Source organism: Saimiri boliviensis, chromosome 14 (genome assembly GCF_048565385.1).
Source record: "Saimiri boliviensis isolate mSaiBol1 chromosome 14, mSaiBol1.pri, whole genome shotgun sequence".
Lineage (NCBI taxonomy): Eukaryota > Metazoa > Chordata > Mammalia > Primates > Cebidae > Saimiri > Saimiri boliviensis.
Genome location: NC_133462.1, coordinates 19,224,583 through 19,243,734, shown reverse-complemented (window position 1 = coordinate 19,243,734; position 19,152 = coordinate 19,224,583). Strand labels below are relative to the sequence as shown.

The 19,152-nt window shown below is 39.1% G+C and overlaps 2 protein-coding genes across 7 annotated transcripts in view; both read left to right on the top strand.

Moving 5' to 3' along the window:
• Positions 1 to 15,520, top strand: part of ZNF573 (zinc finger protein 573) — a 29,664-nt gene extending 14,144 nt beyond the window's left edge. For all 5 annotated transcript variants that reach the window (XM_074386462.1, XM_074386461.1, XM_074386458.1 and 2 more), the window contains one exon: positions 6,686 to 15,520. In XM_074386462.1, coding sequence (XP_074242563.1) covers positions 6,686 to 8,388 — 1,703 coding nt within the window. In that variant the 3' untranslated portion in view covers positions 8,389 to 15,520. The remainder of the gene's footprint in view (positions 1 to 6,685) is intronic.
• ZNF607 (zinc finger protein 607) overlaps positions 1 to 19,152 on the top strand; it is a 55,664-nt gene that overhangs the window by 4,347 nt on the left and 32,165 nt on the right. For both annotated transcript variants that reach the window (XM_074386454.1, XM_074386453.1), the window contains exon 2: positions 18,418 to 18,542. The gene's annotated coding sequence lies outside the window, so the exon portion shown is untranslated. The remainder of the gene's footprint in view (positions 1 to 18,417; positions 18,543 to 19,152) is intronic.

The window sequence follows — 19,152 nt, the reverse complement described above, 5'->3', positions numbered from 1 at the left end:
CAAGTAACAATGTTTTTATCAAATGCCATCTTACTGTCTTTGTGCAGTGTGGAGAGCCATAGGTGAGGTACCTGGTAGCACTCCTAGGTTGGATATTGTTGCACTTACTTTTTTCTTTATCAGTGTTTAGAGAATTCCATTGGTAACATTAGTTTTTAAATAAAATGTTTGCCATTGTGGTATTTGTGGACTCTATTTTAAAAAATTACTGGACTTTTATCCTATTTTTGTTTATTTTGTTGCACTTTTTCCAGGTTCTTGTGATGAATATATAGGTCATCAGTTTTCAAATTTTCTTCTTTTCCCATATATATTTATATCTACTTTATAAATCGTTTTTCTACTTCTCTCACTCTATCAAGTAAATGGATGCAAACATACTATTATTTGGTTCAAAATAATTTTATATAGGAATTTAGGTAATACTTCCTTAAATTCTGAGTTGCTTTTTCCTTCTTTTCCCCAGCTTTTGATTTTGAAAATCATCAAGCCAAGTGAGAATATTTAAAAAATATGTATTTGTGTATATATGTATGTGTGTGTATGTGTATAATATACATAATATGTATACAGTTAATTACCCTTCACATAGATTCATCTTTGGATGTTAACATTTTGTCTTACTTTTTCTCTGTATATATGCACCTTTCTTCCTGGCTCATTTGATGGTAAGTAGCAGCTGTCATTATATTTCACCTCTTAACCATGTAGTATCTCCTTAGAATAAAGACATTCTCCTTCAAAGTCACAATATTATTATAATAGTAATTTAGTCTTATCTACTATAGAGTCTATACTTATATTTGTTATGCTCTTTCTAAAAATATCATTTATGAAATCTTTTCAGGATCCACTGTGTGTTCATACATTGCATTTAGGTCTTAGGATTTTTACCTTTGTGTCACCCTATTATGTTTTTTCCTTGGAGTTTGGCTTTTTTGAATGTCTACTCCAGTTTTCTTGTGGAATGTCAGGTTTATAGGTTTGATGGTTTCTGCTCATGATTAGAGTAAAGTTAAACATTTTTTGCCAAGCCTATTGCAGAAGTAGTGTGCAATGATTGTTTTTGTTTGTTTTCTTTTCTCTACTAACCAAGCACAGACCACTGGTAATTATCTTTTATTAAAATAACTTTTTAACTTTAGAATAATTTTAGATTTACAAAATTAATAGATTTACAAAGGTAATACAGAGATTTCCTGTACACACCTTTCCCACTTTCTACCATTGTTAACATCTCACGTAGTTAAAATACATTTGTCAAAACTAGGAAACTGACATGAGACTCTCTGTTGGGATTTCACCAGTTTTTCCATGTAGCTCATATTTCCGTTCCAAGATCCATCCAGTTTGGGGTACCACATTGTATATATTTATCTTATCTTCCAGTCTCTTCTGTTCTGTGACAGTTTTTTCAACCTTTCTTTGTTTTTCATGACTTTGACTGTCTTGACAGACCATGCTAGTAGTGTATCTCCCAATCCGAGTCTGTTGCTTTTCTTGTAATTAGGCCAGAAGTAGTAGTTTTTAGAAAGACTGCAACAGAAGTGAAGTACCCTTTTCATCACATTACATCAGGGGTACATGACATCCATGTGACATCACTGGTAATATTAATCTTTGTCATTTGGCTGCAGGAAACCTTTGTCATCTGCCAGGTTTTTTCACTCCAGACTTACTATTTTTCCTTTTCATTCTCTATTCTTTAGAAACAACTCATTAAGTCTAGCCCAACCTGGGAGTAGGTGCACAGGAGTGGGAATTAAGCTTTACATTCCATAGGGTTTAATATCTAATATCTGGAATTCTTATGTAAGACAGATTTGTTTCTTCTCATGTATCAGTGTAGACTCACGTATATTTGTTTTATACTTCAAGTTATAATCAAATATTACATTATTTCTTCAAGTTATAATCAAATATTACATTATTTCTTTTGTACCCGTACTCTTCCAACTACAGAAGGTGGCTCTTTTAGGTTGGTTCCTATGTTTCTTTAATACCCTGCTCCTTTTATTTATTTTATTTTTTTTTTTGAGGACTTCTTTCCTGGTACCACTTTCAGGTTCATTTTGTTTTCTCCCTCCCATGGTGGTCCAGGAATCAGCTGTTTCTCCCAGGAGCATGGTTCCTTTAGTGGAGAATAGGATTTAAAAACCAATGGTGTTTTTTCTTCTAGAAAAAAACTGGGATATACGTGCAGAACATGCAGGTTTGTTACAAAGGTATATGTGTACCATAGTGGTTTGCTGCACCTACTGACCCATCCTCTAAGTTCCCTTCCCTTACCCTCCAAATGCCAACAGGCCCTGGTGTATGTTGTTCACCTCTCTGTGTCCATGTGTTCTCATTGTTCATCTTCCATTTATGAGTATTCGGTTTTCTGTTCCTGTGTTAGTTTGTTGAGTATTCGGTTTTCTGTTCCTGTGTTAGTTTGTTAAGAATGATGGCTTCCAGCTTCATCCATGTCCCTGCAAAGGATATGATCTCATTTCTTTTTATGGCTGCATAATATTCCGTGGTGTATGTATACCACATTTTCTTTATCCAATCTATCATTGATAGGCATTGTGTTGGTTCCAAGTTTTTGCTATTGTAAATAGTACTGCAGTAAACATAAATGCACATGTGTCTTTATAGTAGAATGATTTCTATTTCTTTGGGTATATATACCCAGTAATAGGATTGCAGAGTCAAATGTATTTCTGGTTCTAGATCCTTGAGGAATTGCAATACTGTCTTTCACAGTGGTTGAACTAATTTACATTCCCACTAACAGTGTAAAAGTGTTCCAATTTTTTCACAGCCTCCCCAGCATCTATTGTTTCCTGACTTTTTAATAATTGCCATTCTGACTGGTATCTCATTGTGGTTTTGATTTGCATTTCTCTGACGATCTGTGATGATAATGTTGAGCTTTTCTTCATATGTTTGTTGGCCACATTAATGTTTTCTTTTGAGAAGTGTCTGTTCATATCCCTTGCCCACTTTTTGATGTGTTGTTTGGTTTTTACCTATAAATTTAAGTTCCTTGTAAATTCTGGATATTAAACCTTTGTCAGATGGGTAGGTTTCTGCCATTCTGTAGGTTGTCTGTTCATTCTGATGATAGTTTGTTTCGCTGTGCAGAAGCTTTTTGGTTTAATTAGATCCCATTTGTCAATTTAGGCTTTTGTTGCAATGACTTTTAGCATTTTTTCGTGAAGTCTTTGCCCATGCCTATGTCTTCTAGGGTTTTTATGGTTTTGGGTTTTACAGTTAAGTCTTTAGTCCACCTTGAGTTGATTTTTGTATAAGGCATAAGGAAGCGGTCTAGTTTTAGTTTTCCACATATGCCTAGCCAGTTTTCCCAGCACCGTTTACTGAATAGGAGCTCCTTTCCCCATTGCTTGTTTGTGGCAGGTTTGTCGAAGATCAGATGGTTGTAGATATGTGGTGTTTTTTCTGCGGTCTCCATTCTGCTCCTTATATCTGTATGTCTGTATGTCTATAAGTCTGTTTTGGTACCAGTACCATGCTGTTTTGGTTACCATAGGCTTGTAATATAGTTTGAAGTCAGGTAGCGTGATGCCTCTAGTTTTGTTCATTTTGCTTAGGATTGTCTTGGCTACATGGGGTCTTCTTTGATTACATATAAAATTTAAAATAGTTTTTTTCTAATTCTGTAATGTCAATGTTAGTTTATGGGAATAATGTTGAATCTATAATTTACTTTGGGCAGTATGGCCATTTTCATGATATTGGTTCTTCCTGTCCATGAAGATAGAATGTTTTTCCATTCGTTTGCATCCTCTCTTATTTTAGTGGTTTGTAGTTCATCTTGAAGAGGTCCTTTACACTCCTTATTAGCTGTATTCCTAGGTATTTTATTCTCTTTGTAGTGATTGTGAATGGGAGTTCACTAATGATTTGGCTCTGTTTGTATAATGGTGTAAAGGAATGCTTGTGATTTTTGCACACTGATTTTGTACCCTGAGCCTCTGCTGAAATTGCTTTTCATTTAAGGAGTTTTTGGCATTAGGATGATGGGTTTTTTTTTTTCTTTTTTTTTTTTTTTTTGAGACGGAGTTCCACTCTTGTTACCCAGGCTGGAGTGCAATGGCACGATTTTGGCTCACCGCGACCTCCGCCTCCTGGGTTCAGGCAATTCTCCTGCCTCAGACACCTGAGTAGCTGGGATTACAGGCACGTGCCACCATGCTCAGCTAACTTTTTGTATTTTTAGTAAAGACGGGATTTCACCATGTTGACCAGGATGGTCTCAATCTCTTGACCTCGTGATCCACCCGCCTCGGCCTCCCAAAATGCTGGGATTACAGGCTTGAGCCACCGCGCCCGGCACAATGATGGGGTTTTCTAAATATAAAATTGCATCATCTGCAAACAGAGACAACTGTACTTACTCTTTTCCCATTTGAATGCCCTTTATTTCTTTCTCTTGCCTGATTGCCCTGGCTGGCACATCCAGTACCATATTGAACAGGAATGGTGAGAGAGGGCATCCTTATCTTGTACTGGTTTTCAAAAGGAATGTGTCCAGCTTTTGCCCATTCAATATGATATTGGCTGTGAGTTTGTTATAAATAGCTTTTATTATTTTGAGATATGTTCCATCAATACCTAGTTTATTGAGAGTTTTTAACATGAACAGATGTTGAATTTTATCAAAGGCCTTTTCTGTATTCATTAAGATAATCATGTGGTTGTTGTCTTTGGTTCTGTTTATGTGGTGGATTATGTTTATTGATTTGTGTAGGTTGAACTAGCTTTGCATCCCAGGGATGTAGCCGACTTGATTGTGGTGAATATGTTTTTGATGTGCTACTAGATTCAGTTTGCCAGTATTTCATTGAGGATTTTTGCATTGATGTTCATCAGGGATATTGGTCTGACATTATAATTGAGCGATGAAACAATGAGCTCTTGGGGAAGTTTAGGGCAATGTAGATAATGTCAAATAAAAAATTAACAATATCATAATTGACAACAAAGGAATAGATTGTTGAATATTAAACAAGAGACACGAAGGCCAGGCACAGTGGCTTATGCCTGTAATCCCAGCACTTTGTGAGGCCAGGGTGGGAGGATCACTTGAGCCCAGGAGTTGAAGACCAGCGTCAGCAACATAGCAAAACCCCATTTCTACAAAAAAAAAAAAAATGGAAAAAATTACCCAGGCATGGTGGTGCCTGCACGCCTATGTTCGCAGCTAGTAGAGCGACTGAGGTGGGAACATCACTTGAGCCCAGGAGGTTGAGGCTGCAGTGAGTCATGTTCACACCACTGCACTTGTGCCTGGGTGACAGAATGAGACATTGTCTCAAAGAAAACAAAGAGAAAGACAGAGAGATAAATATGGGCTGGACATGGTGGCTCATGCCTGTAATCCTAGCATTTTGGAAGGCTGAGGTGGGAAGATCACTGGAGCCCAGGAGTTCGAGATCAGCCTGGGCAACACAGTGAGACCCTGTCTCTACACATAATTTTAAAATTAGTCAGGTGTGGTGTTGCACATCTGTTGTCCCAGTTACTTGAGAGGCTCATGTGGGAAGATTGCTTGAGCCCAAAGAGTACAAGTCTGCAGTGAACTATGATTGTGCTACTGTACTTCAGCATGAGTGATAGAGCAAGATCCCGTCTTGATGATTGATTGATTGCTAGATGGACAGACAAATAAGATAGACAGAGTTAGCAGGTACTGCCTTTCTAAAGAAAGAATATTTATCCTGAAACATAAAGGATAAGAAGGATTCAGCCTACAAAATGTCTAAGTCTAAGTACTCTTGAACAGTTAAATAGTCTGTGGAAAGCATTAAGCGTTGGGGGAATTTGTATAGTTGGCCCTTTGTATCCATGGGTTCTTCATTCATGGATTCAGCCATCTTCAGATCAAACATATATTTGTAAACTTTATGTGTGCTGACCGCATACGGACTTTTTTGTCATTATATTCTAAGCAATACAGTAGAACAGGTATTCACATAGCATGTACATTGTATTAGGTATTGTAAGTAATCCAGAGATGATTTAAAGTATATGGTAAAGATGTATATAGGTTATGTGCAAATACTATGCCATTTTATATCAGGGACTTTGGCATCTATATCTGGGTTGGCTTTTGGTATCTTCAGGGGGTCCTGGAACTGAACCTTCACAGATACTGAGGGACAACTGTACTATATCCTAGGTGTTGAAAAGATGGACTGTGATAGAGAATAGGAAGCAAAGAATTATTGTTTTGACATGAGGCCTCCTAGGTAAGCAGGAGTCCTTGGAAAGGGGTTTGTATTTTATTGTAAAAACAATGAAAACTCACTTGAGGAACTTAAAGGATGTATTCTTAAACACTGACCTTCATTGAAATCAGTGATAGGTTCAGAATAAAAATGTCAAGGTTTTTCTTCTCTCAGTTGTAATTCACTTGGTCTTCAACAATGCCAAGATAGCAGATTCTGGCCCCCACCTAAATGTCACCTATGTCCTCAGTCAGTAATTTCACTATCTTACATAAACTCTCATATACCTCTGAACTCTTCTTGGACTTTTTCAAATTTTATAACCATATTTTTGAATTATGTATGCCATTCACTTATTGTGAGTGTTGGCTTTTATTTGTTTCATAAAGTTTCTTGTTCTCTGGTGTAGAAATACAAAGGTTTTTTTTTGTCGTCCTCTTTTGTTGCAGATTTGGACTTACAGTGTGAGATAATCAGCTACATAGAAGTACCCACTTATGATACAGATATATCCTCTACACAACATCAGAGCATATATCAGAGAGAGAAACTCTATGAATGTACGAAATGTCAGAAGAAATTTAGTAGTGGTTATCAACTTATTCTCCACCACAGGTTTCATATTATTGAGAGACCCTATGAATGCAAAGAGTGTGGGAAGAACTTTCGTAGTGACTATCAACTTAGGCTACATCAAATATTTCATACTGGCGAGAAACCCTATGAATGTACAGAATGTGGGAAGAACTTTAAAAGTGGTTATCAACTGACTGTGCATCAGAGATTTCATACTGGTGAGAAAACCTATGAATGTAGGCAGTGTGGGAAGGCCTTTATATATGCCTCACACATTGCTCAGCATGAGAGAATTCACAATGGTGGGAAGCCTTATAAATGTCAGGAATGTGGGAAGGCCTTTAGTCAAGGTGGACACCTTAGAATTCATCAAAGAGTTCATACTGGCGAAAAACCGTATACATGTAAGGAATGTGGGAAGACTTTTAGTAGTCGTTCAAATCTTGTTGAACATGGGCAGATTCATACTGATGAGAAGCCATATGTATGTGAGAAATGCGGAAAGGCCTTTAGAAGAGGTCATCAGCTCACTGTACACCAGAGTGTTCATACTGGTAAAAAACCATATGAGTGTAAAGAATGTGGGAAGGGCTATACCACTGCCTCATACTTTCTTCTACATCAGAGAATTCATAAAGTTGGAAAACCCTATGAATGTAAGGAGTGTAAAAAAACCTTTACTTTGTATAGAAATCTTACTCGGCATCAGAATATTCATACTGGTGAGAAACTTTTTGAATGCAAGCAATGTGGGAAGACCTATACTACTGGTTCAAAACTCTTTCAACATCAGAAAACTCATACTGGTGAGAAACCCTATGAATGTAAGGAATGTGGAAAGGCCTTTAGCTTATATGGCTACCTTAAGCAACATCAGAAAATTCATACTGGCATGAAACGCTTTGAATGTAAGGAGTGTAAGAAAACCTTTACTTTGTATAGAAATCTTACTCGACATCAGAATATTCATACTGGTAAGAAACTTTTTGAATGTGAGGAATGTGGGAAAGCCTATAGTACTGGCTCAAACCTTATTCAACATCAGAAAACTCATACTGGTGAGAAACCCTATGAATGTACGGAATGTGGAAAAACTTTTAGCTTGCATGGATATCTTAATCAACATCAGAAAATTCATACTGGTGTGAAACCCTATGAATGTAAGGTATGTAGAAAAACCTTTACTTTCTATAGAAATCTTACTCTACATCAAAGTATTCATACCGATGAGAAACCTTTTGAATGTAAGGAATGTGGGAAGACCTTTAGACGTAGTTCACACCTTACTGCACATCAGAGCATTCATGCTGATAAAAAACCCTATGAATGTAAAAAATGTGGAAAGGCCTTTAAAATGTATGGCTACCTTACACAACATCAGAAAATTCATACTGGTGGAAAACCTCATGAATGTAAAGAATGTGGCAAGGCCTTTAGTCGTGCTTCAAACCTTGTTCAACATGACAGAATTCATACTGGTGAGAAACCCTATGTGTGCAAGCAGTGTGGAAAAACCTTCAGATATAGTTCAGCACTTAAAGCCCATCAGGGAATTCATAGGAGTATAAAAGTATAAGACCATAAAGAGTACAAGAGCACCAGTCATCATCAGACAGTTCCACAATGGTGAGAAATGTTGGAATGTTAATCTTGTAGTTATGTCTTTAGCAAATGAGAGAGTTAAAATGCAGTTCTTGCCACATTAGAAAGCATTCAATGTCCTGTTTTAGTGGAACATCTGACTATTCAATGGTAAATTAAGAAAAAAAGCCCAGGAATTCCAATTTCTTCATGCCTACAACATCCATGGTGTGTATTTTTTATAATCTTATTAAAAGGATGATGAAAAGCATTTCATACTAGATTTCAATGGCAATATTACAAATGACCCCAAGACTTAATGTCTTATCACAACAATAAACAGCACTTATAGGTTCTGAGGTTCAGAAATTCAGAAGATGCTTAACAGGGTGCTTTTTTGGGTTCTCCATGAGCTTGCAGTCTTCTGAAGGCTTGCTAGGGATGAAAGATCTGTTTTCCAGATGGCTTGCTCACACTGGCTGGCTGGCTTAGAGAGTGAGAGTGCCAGGAGAAAGCTGTTCTCATCCACAGTGTGTTCAGTTTAGATAAGGAAATCCTGGACTGACAGTAACTAATGCTACAAATGAATGAGACTTTGGAGCTGCTTTTTTTTTTTTTTCCTTTTTTCCTTTCTTTTTTTTTTTTTTTTTTGAGACAAGGTCTTGCTCTACCCAGGCTGGAGTGCAGAGGCATAACCATAGCGTACTGCAGCCTTGAATTTCTGGGCTCAAGCAGTTTGGGGGGCTCCTTGAACATATTTTGCATGTCATAGAAATATAAGCAGTCTGTACTCAGAGTGCCAATCATAGTGTTTCAAAAATATGCCCTCAAATTCTTTGAAACTCCACCCTTCAAACTTGAAGTCTGGCCAGGCATCGTGGCTCATGCCTACAATCCCAGCAATTTGGGAGAATGAGGCAGGCGGATGGCTTGAGGTAGTTCAAGACCAGCCTGACTAACATAGTGAAACCCCATCTCTACTAAAAATACAAAATCAAAAACTAGCCAGGCGTGATGGCACATGGCTGTAGTTCCAGTTACTAGGGAGGCTGAGGCAGGGGAAACCGTTGAACTTGGGAGGCAGAGGCTGCAGTGAGCCGAGATTGCACCACTGCACTTCAGCCTGGGCAACAGAGTGAGGCTTCGTCTCAAAAACAAACACAAAACATAAAAAAACCTGAACTCAAATTCCCCTCCCTTTGCATGTGAGCTGAACCTAGTCACTAGCTTCTAATGAACTGAGTCTGAAGGATCACTTTCCCCTGATACTCATGCTCACTTGTTCATTCACTCATGCAAATCAAGCCTCCTCTACCATGGGCTTCTGCAGAGGCTGCTGACAGAACCTTTTATAGAAATTTCATTGAATGGTGATTCTCTTAATTCTCACATTAGACATTTCTGGGGTGTAAACCAAGGGTTTCTTTGGAGAACATATAATCTGCTATGAAGTCCCCCCACTGCTCCCTCTCTGAAATAATCATTGTGTTAATGTTGAGGCCATGCTTCCTATGGGCTGCCCCCAGTCACGTTTCTGACCATAACAGAAGTATTCATGCTAGTCGATTCTTATGAAACTCAGACCCTTCAGCTGGGGAACTGTGAATCAGTTTCCCATCAGCCAGGCTTAAACTGTCTTCATACCACCCTGCGTTTTCAGTTTTTCTACCAATCTTGCTTCACCCCTCTCCTTCGGAGTCATCAGTCTCGTACCATGGCCTGAAGGATTTCACTACTTTCCCTGGACCTATTTTTCATTCTTAGCCTCTTCCTCCTTCTTTCTGATCTGATCTTGTTTTTTGCTTTTCAGAAGATCAATATGAACACATACCCTCAGCTTACCTATACACTATGTTTCCCTAACAGTGCTCTGGGTTTTATCTTTGTCCAGAGACCGTTTCTGAAGTTTAGCATCACTTGCTTTCTGGAGAGGCTGGGACTTTCCAAAACCAAGTCTTGGTTCACTTCTGTTTAACAGTCTTTTTCTAGCTTATCTCACTTCTTGCACTTTAAGCAACAAGAAGGCAGGAGGCATCTTCAATATTCTGCTTGGAAGTCTCCTAAGCTAAATTACTCATTTTTGTTGCTGTTTGTTTGTTTTTGTTTCTTAGAGACACAATCTTGCTTTGTCACCCAGGTTGGAGTGCAGTGGTGTGATCATAGCTCACTACAACCTTGAACTCCTCAGGTGATCTACCTGCCTCAGCCTCATGAGTATCTAGGACTACAGGTGTGTGCACAACTACACCTAGCTAATTCTTTTTTTTTTTTTTTTTTGAGATGGAGTTTTGCTCTTGATACCCAGGCTGGAGTGCAATGGCGTGATCTCGGCTCACCACAACCTCCGCCTCCTGGGTTCAGGCAATTCTGCCTCAGCCTCCTGGGTAGCTGGGATTACAGGCCTGTGCCACCATGCCCAGCTAATTTTTTGTATTTTTAGTAGAAACGGGGTTTCACCATGTTGACCAGGATGCTCTCGATCGCTTGACCCTGTGATCCACCCGCCTCGGCCTCCCAAAGTGCTGGGATGACAGGCTTGAGCCACCGTGCCCGGCTGAAATACGTTTCTTATCTGATGCCACATTCCAAAGAACCTGAAGAATTAGTGGCTTAAAATGCCAATAAAAGTGTATTTTTCTCACACTTTCTGTGAGTCAGAAATTTGGGAGCAGCTAAGCTAGACAATTCTGGCTCCAAGTGTCTCAAGAGGTTGCACTTATTTAAAGGCTTGACTACACTTGGAGTGTATGCTTTCGAGTATGGCTTACTGTGTGGCTGATAAGTTTATACTGGCAAGTAGTTTTTTCTCCCATGGAGCCTTGTCCATAAGCTGCTTTAGTGTGCTTGTGATGTGACATTTGGCTTTTCTCAGATGTGATCCTTTTAATAATCTCCTTTTGGAACTTAGTTCTGCCACATTCTATTTATTAGCAGCAAATCACTACGTCTGGCCTACATTCAATAAAAGAGGAATTAAATTTCACCTTTTTTTGTTTGTTTGTTTGTTTGTTTTTGAGGTAGGACATCTTACTGTCACCCAGGCTGGAGTGCATATGGCACTGCAGCATCAATCTCCTGGGCTTCAGTGATCCTTCTGCTTCAGCTTCTCGAGTAGCTGGGACCACAGGTGTGCATCACCATACCCAGCTAATTTTTAAATTTTGTAGAGATGGGGTCTCACCAAGCTGCTTAGGCATGTCTCAAACTCCTAGGCTCAAGCAGTCCTCCCACAGAGCTCCCAAAGTGCTGAGATTATGGGCGTGAACCACTGTGCCCAGCCCAATTTTACCTTTTAAAGAGAGAAATATCAGACAAGATCAGGCATATTCAGGTGGTATGTCCAGAGACTAAAGAAAGAAATACCAAAACATTTGCAGACGTATTTTTAATTTTAAATCACCACACCTGACACCACTCAATCATTTTTAAAGTCTCAAAAATTAGTACTAATTAACTTGTTAATATCACATATGCAATAGTGTTTTTAGCCATAGCACATGCCTTACCTGTCATCACTGCCACATAACTCCCTGTGTGTCATTGGCCAAGATATCTGTCATCCATGGGAACTATTTGCAAAGTGTAGTCAAGAGCCTACATGAAAGCCAGGCATGGTGGTGCACACCTGTAGTCCCAGCTCCTTGGGAGGCTGAGGGGGGAGGATTGCTTGAGGCAAGGATATGAGGCTGCAGTGCTCTATGATGGTGCCTGTGAGTAGCCACTGCACACCAGCCTGGCTTTTTTAGGCCCTGTCTAAAAAGAAAAAAAATTACATGATAGTCCTATTATGGGGAAGTTGCCCAAATTGTATTTGTCAAAACCTGGGAAGACTATTTGGCGTATGGCCTTATGCTCAATAAATAGTACCTATTGGCTGGGCGCAATGGCTCACACCTGTAATCCCAGCACTTTGGGAGGCCAAGCCAGGCAGATCATGAGATCAGGAGATCCAGGCATGGTGGCACACGCCTGTAGTCCCAGCTACTCAGGAGGCTGAGGCAAAAGAATCTCTTGAACCCAGGAGGCAGAGGTTGCAGTGAGCTGATATAGCACCACTGCACTCCAGTGTGGGTGACAAAGCAACACCCCATCTCAAAAAAAATTAATAAATATGAGCTATTACAGATGTTGTCATTATTTGTGTTGCTGATAATTAATTTTTATGAAAGATTGAAATGTTGTAATTAATTTAGAACAGCTTCTTTTTTTTTTTTTTTGAGACGGAGTTTCGCTCTTGTTACCCAGGCTGGAGTGCAATGGCGCGATCTCAGCTCACCACAATCTCCGCCTCCTGGGTTCAGGCAATTCTCCTGCCTCAGCCTCCCGAGTAGCTGTGATTACAGGCATGCGCCACCATGCCCGGCTGATTTTTTGTATTTTTAGTAGACACGGGTTTTCACCATATTGACCAGGATGGTCTCGATCTCTTGACCTCGCGATCCACCTGCCTTGGTCTCCCAAAGTGCTGGGATTATAGGCGTGAGCTACCGTGCCCGGCCTAGAACAGCTTCTTAAAGCCACTCATCTGTTACTAAATTTTATATAATTGTGGAAATTAAGAATGTTATTTTTGTGTGTATAAAGATTTTGCCCAGGCACAGTGGCTCACACCTGTAATCCCAGCACTTTGGGAGGCCAAGGTGGGTGGATCGCCTAAAGTCAGAAGTTCAAAACCAACCTGGGCAAGATGGTGAAACCCTGTCTTTACTAAAAATACAAAAATTAGCCAGTCATGGTGGCACACATCTGTAATCCCAGCTACTTGGGGCTGAGACATGAGAGTCACTTGAACCCAGGAGGCAGAGGTTGCAGTGAGCCAAGATCGCACTACTACACTCCAGCTTAGGTGACGGAGCAATATTTTATCTCAAACAAAAAGAGATTTTTGCATGTCTTGTTTTGTTTTGCTTTTGCTTTTTTCATTTTTTGTAGAGATGGGGTCTCAGTATGTTGCCTAGGCTGGTCTCGAACCCCTGGGCTCAAGCAGTCCTTCTTCCTCAGCTTCCCAAATTATTGGGGTTACAGGAATGAGCCACTGTGCCTGGCCAAGATTTTGATAATAGCCAACAATTAATAATCTCTGTTGACAATTTAAGATAAAGTAGGAATTAATAATGGGCTATCAAGAAGTAAATTGTTCTCTTGGAGGTTTTTCCTAAATTCGAAATGTATATTTTAACGTATAGACAGATGGAAAGAATTGTTTAGCAACCCACCATACATGTTTACATTCATGTTATTTGCTTTATCTTATTTCAGCTCTTTATAGCTGCCTATGTATGGGTTATTTCTATATCATTTGACAGTAAGTTGTAGCTATCATGGCACTTCGCTTTGAAATATATGCAAATTTCATGGATAACTGTGATACTATAATAATATTGGAAAAAATAATTTCTATGATGTCTTCAAATATGTATCCAAAGATTTTTATAGCTATTTATTTTCTAATCAGTATCCACTCTTGGTTAACTCATTGCATTTGGGATTTTTTTTAACTTACTCTTTTTCTCTAGGATAGTATCTCCACTTTTTCATGCTTTTGCTTTTTTTTATTTTTTTATTTTCTTTTGGAGATGGAGTTTTGCTCTGTTGCCAGGCTGGAGTGTAGTGGCGAATCTCAGCTCACTGCAACCTCCACCTCTTAGGTTCAAGCAATTCTCCTGCCTCAGCCTTCCAAGTATCTGGTACTACAGGCGTGCACCATCATAACACAATGCATCTAAGAATTACCTTAGGGCCGAGCACGGTGGCTCAAGCCTGTAATCCCAGCACTTTGGGAGGCCGAGGCAGGTGGATCATGAGGTCAAGAGATCGAGACCATCCTGGTCAACATGGTGAAACCCCATCTCTACTAAAAATACAAAAAATTAGCTGGGCATAGTTGCGCGTGCCTGTAATCCCAGCTACTCAGGAGGCTGAGGCAGGAGAATTGCCTGAACCCAGGAGGCAGAGGTTGCGGTGAGCTGAGATCGCGCCATTGCACTCCAGCCTGGATAACGAGCGAAACTCTGTCTCAAAAAAATAAAAAAAAAAAAGAAAAGAAAGAAAGAAAAAGACTCTACTTAGACTATTGTTTCAGAGGAGTTCGTAAATAACAAGACTGTATAATTGTGGTCATAGCTGATGTATAAACGTGGATCTTTTTTAAATGCTCCTCTATTCTTATAATCTCTAGTCTGGTCAGCTGGAAATAATAGTATCCTGTAACTCCCCGTGCCCACCTAAAATATATATATATATATATTTTAACTAACTCATGAAGTATCTTTTATATGTATTTATTGGCCAATCATACTGTGACTTTCCTGTTTGTTTCTTTTGCCCATTTTCTCCACCTGCTAATTTATGAATACACACGCATACTCTAGGTCTTGACTCTCTTGTTATTTTATATATAATATCCTTTTTCTGGAGAGTTAACTTTTTAAAGGGCATTCATGATTTTTCTGATACTGATAGTTTTTCCCCATACTATTATATTATATTTGGGCATTCCCAGTATCAGTCTAACCATAACCTGGTAATCTATTTATATTTTTAATAGTATGTGAGATTTCTATGTATTCAGTGAGACTTCTATAAATGGAAATGAATTTTCTTTTTAAATCATTATTTCTTTACTTTTATTAAAATAAATGTGATTATGTCAAGTATTGGGGTAATAGCCAGTATCTTAGTTGTTTAACCAGTTTAATGGAAATAAGTACAATATTTTACTAATTCAACTAATATTTACTTTGTTATATGCAAATATGCTCTATAATTAGGGCTAACCTTTTTTTTCTTTTCAAATGCCATCATTTGCTTTGTTCATATATCATTCTTTCTATTTTAATAATTCATACTGATTTCTTGTTTTAAACCATTTCTGAAATATAATATGCTCAGTTGTGATATATTATTATTTTGATAAGCTTCTCAATTTATCTTATGAATATTTTTTGTTTAGGATTTTTGTACAACTGTTCAGAATTGATATTAATATTATTAGCATTCATATATTAACATTCAAAATTAATAACATTTTAAAATTTTTGTTATTGCCATTATTTGTTTATTAAAGATTAGATAACATTTGGGTTTAAACCTATATGGTCCTGTTTTTTATTTATTTTGTTTTCCTTTTTACAGTTTTAACATTGGATTGTTAACCACTTTTCCAAAATCACTTCGTACTCTACTATTTGAATTTCTACTTTATATGGAAGCAGCAGATTAACTGAGCTGAATACCTGCCCCAGGCGCAATGCCTTTGAGCACTGCACATAATGGTTTTACCACTGGCTTCCACATAAATGAAGCATCCCCACATGAACCCCTCAATGAAAATCAAGCATTATGTGTTCTTGGCAATACAGTGCTGGAAGCTCAGACCTCTTTGGCAAGAATATGAAATGCATTGCTGCTTAGACTTGTTTGGATACAGAAGACCTCTTTAGAATGATAGATTCTTTTTTTTTTTTTTTTTTTTTTGAGATGGAGTTTCGCTCTTGTTACCCAGGCTGGAGTGCAATGGCGCGATCTCGGCTCACCGCAACCTCCGCCTCCTGGGCTCAGACAATTCTCCTGCCTCAGCCTCCTGAGTAGCTGGGATTACAGGCATGCGCCACCACGCCCAGCTAGTTTTTTTGAATTTTTAGTAGAGACGGGGTTTCACCATGTTGACCAGGATGGTCTCGATCTCTTGACCTCGTGATCCACCCGCCTCGGCCTCCCAAAGTGCTGGGATTACAGGCTTGAGCCACCACGCCCGGCCTCTTTTTTTTCTTTTGAGACAGAGTCTTGCTCTGTTGCCCAGGCTGGAGAGCAGTGGCGAAATCTCGGCTCACTGCAATCTCTGCCTTCTGGGTTCAGGCAGTTCTCTTGCCTCAGCCTCCCAAATAGCTAGGACTACAGGCACGTGCACCACGCCTGGTTAATTTTTGTATTTTTAGTAAAGGCAGGGTTTCACCTTGTTGGCTGGGCTGGTCTTGAACTCCTGACCTCATGATCCACCCAGCTTAGCCTTCCAAAGTGCTGGTATTACAGGCATGAGCCACTGTGCCTAGCCTGATAGATTGTTTAATATATGAAAAATTTTAATGGAGGCTGAGTAAATATTTACTAATAGTTTTATTTTATTTCCCCATGTTAAAGTTATAATTTGTCACATAATTAGCATTGATTGCATTAAATATATATATATATATATATATATATATATATATATATTTTTTTTTTTTTTTTTTTTTTGAGACGGAGTTTCACTCTTGTTACCCAGGCTGGAGTGCAATGGCATGATCTCGGCTCACTGCAACCTCCGCCTCCTGGGCTCAGGCAATTCTCCTGCCTCAGCCTCCTAAGTAGCTGGGATTACAGGCGTGCGCCACCATGCCCAGCTAGTTTTTTGTATTTTTTGTAGAGACAGGGTTTCACCATGTTGACCAGGATGGTCTCGATCTCTCGACCTCATGATCCACCTGTCTCAGCCTCCCAAAGTGCTGGGATTACAGGCTTGAGCCACCACGCCTGGCCCGATTGCATTAAATATTAAGCAATTGACATTCCTCTAGAGATCTACACTGTTAGATAGATACACTAGCCACCAACTACATGTGGCTATTTTAAATTAATTTAAATTTAATAAGACGTAAAATTGAGTTCATCAGTAGGACTAGCCACAATTAAGTGTTCAATAGCCATGTGTATGGGACTTTACAGATACAGTAGTCCTCCCTTTAGCTAATGTTTTCTTGTTAATCTCTTGCTGTGTCTAATTTATAAATTAAACTTTATCATAAGTATATATGTATAGTAAAAAAATAGTATATGGCCGGGCACGGTGGCTCACGCCTGTAATCCCAGCACTTTGGGAGGCCGAGGCGGGTGGATCACGAGGTCAAGAGATCAAGACCATCCTGGTCAACATGGTGAAACCCCGTCTCTACTAAAAATACAAAAAAAATAGCTGGGCATGGTGTCGCGTGCCTGTAATCCCAGCTACTCAGGAGGCTGAGGCAGGAGAATTGCCTGAACCCAGGAGGCGGAGGTTGCGGTGAGCCGAGATCGCGCCATTTCACTCCAGCCTGGGTAACAAGAGTGAAACTCCGTCTCAAAAAAAAAAAAAAAAAAAAAGTATATGGAGGGTTTAGGGCCATTCTTGGTTTCACGCATCCCCTAGGGGGTCTTTAAACAACCCCTGCAGATGATTACAAAACTTCCTCTTAGATAGGAATATTCTGAATACTTACATTCTATTCACATAAAAAAGAATCTTATGGACTTAACAAATTAAATATTGTCAACTACTTAATTATTTGCAAAATTAATTGAGCAATTTTAGATATATATTAAAAATCATAGGCTGGGTGTGGTGGCTCATGCCTTTAATTCCAGCCCTTTTGGAGGCCAAAGAAGGAGGATTGCTTAAGGTCAGGAGTTGAAGAACAGACTGGCAACATAATGAGACACTGTCTACAAAAAAAAATAAATTAGCCAGGTGTACTAGTGTATGCCTGTAGTCCCAGCTACTCTGTAGGCCAAGACAGGAGGATTGCTTGATCCCAGGAGTTCGAGGTTGTAGTGAGCTGTGATGGCGCCACTGTACTGCATTCTGGGCAACAGAGTGAGACCCTGTTTATAAAAAAGAAAAAAAGGTATTAATTTTGATCAGATACTTCAGCATCTTAAATATTTCAAAGTGGAAACACTATACAGAAAAAGTAATATTTTTAAAATGATGAGCAAATTTAAAAATACCTTATTAAAGCATTGGTTTATATTTTCAACACTCCTCATTGTATATCATGTTTTCCTGGTGTTCTGCATGTCTTGTAACTTGATTGGATGCTAAACATTGAAATGTTACCTTGCCAGGTCTTCCAATATATTTTCCAGTATTTTTGAACTTTGTTTTGAAATACAGTTCATGTACTCCAGTATGTGATCCGTTTGTTCTTTTTCAAGGGTTCTTTTTCAGCTTTGATAGACAGGACCAGACCAAGGCTAATTAGTCCAAAGCTAATTTTTCCTCTTTGTTAAGGCAATACCCTGCTGAGTACCCGAGGTCTTGTGCATTATGAAGGTTTTTCTACTTTGGCTATTGGCAACACCTGCTATTCCTGGACTTGCAAGAGCTATGAGGATCATTCCTTCTATTCATTTCAAGTGAGTTTTTCCACAGCCTCAGGTGTTTTCACACAGGAGTTAACTGACCCATACTTTCAGCTGAGGATTCAAGGGAACTCCCTGGCAGCTCTCCAGCAATCTCTTCATGGAGATTGTTCCTGTCTAGTGCTTTGTTTCACATACCCAGGCTTTCACAAACCCCCAAGTTTGTGTCTCAATTCAGGAAGAACACTGGGCTTTGTTTCTGTTAACTCTCCATGAGCAATGGATTGAAAATATTCCAGATGTTAAGTTGGAAGAAATAATAGCGCTTACCTTGGTGGATTCTGCGATTGGGGATCATGGTCTGCTTATTGTTCAGTGTCTGCAAATTGTCATTATAAATATTTTCTTTAAATTATTGAGATGAGAGGGTACATCATACCCTCTTACTATATCTCAGAAATAAGCAAAACTTTTTTTTTTTTTTTTTGAGGTAGTGTTTTGCTTTGTAGTCCAGGCTAAAGTGCACTGGTGCCCTCACTGCAGCCTCAAACTCCTGGGCCCAAGCAATCCTCCTGCCTCAGCCTCCTGAGCAGCCGGGACTACAGGTGCGTGCCACCATGCCTAGCTCATTGTTTTTTTACTTTTTGTAGAGATGAGTCTTGCT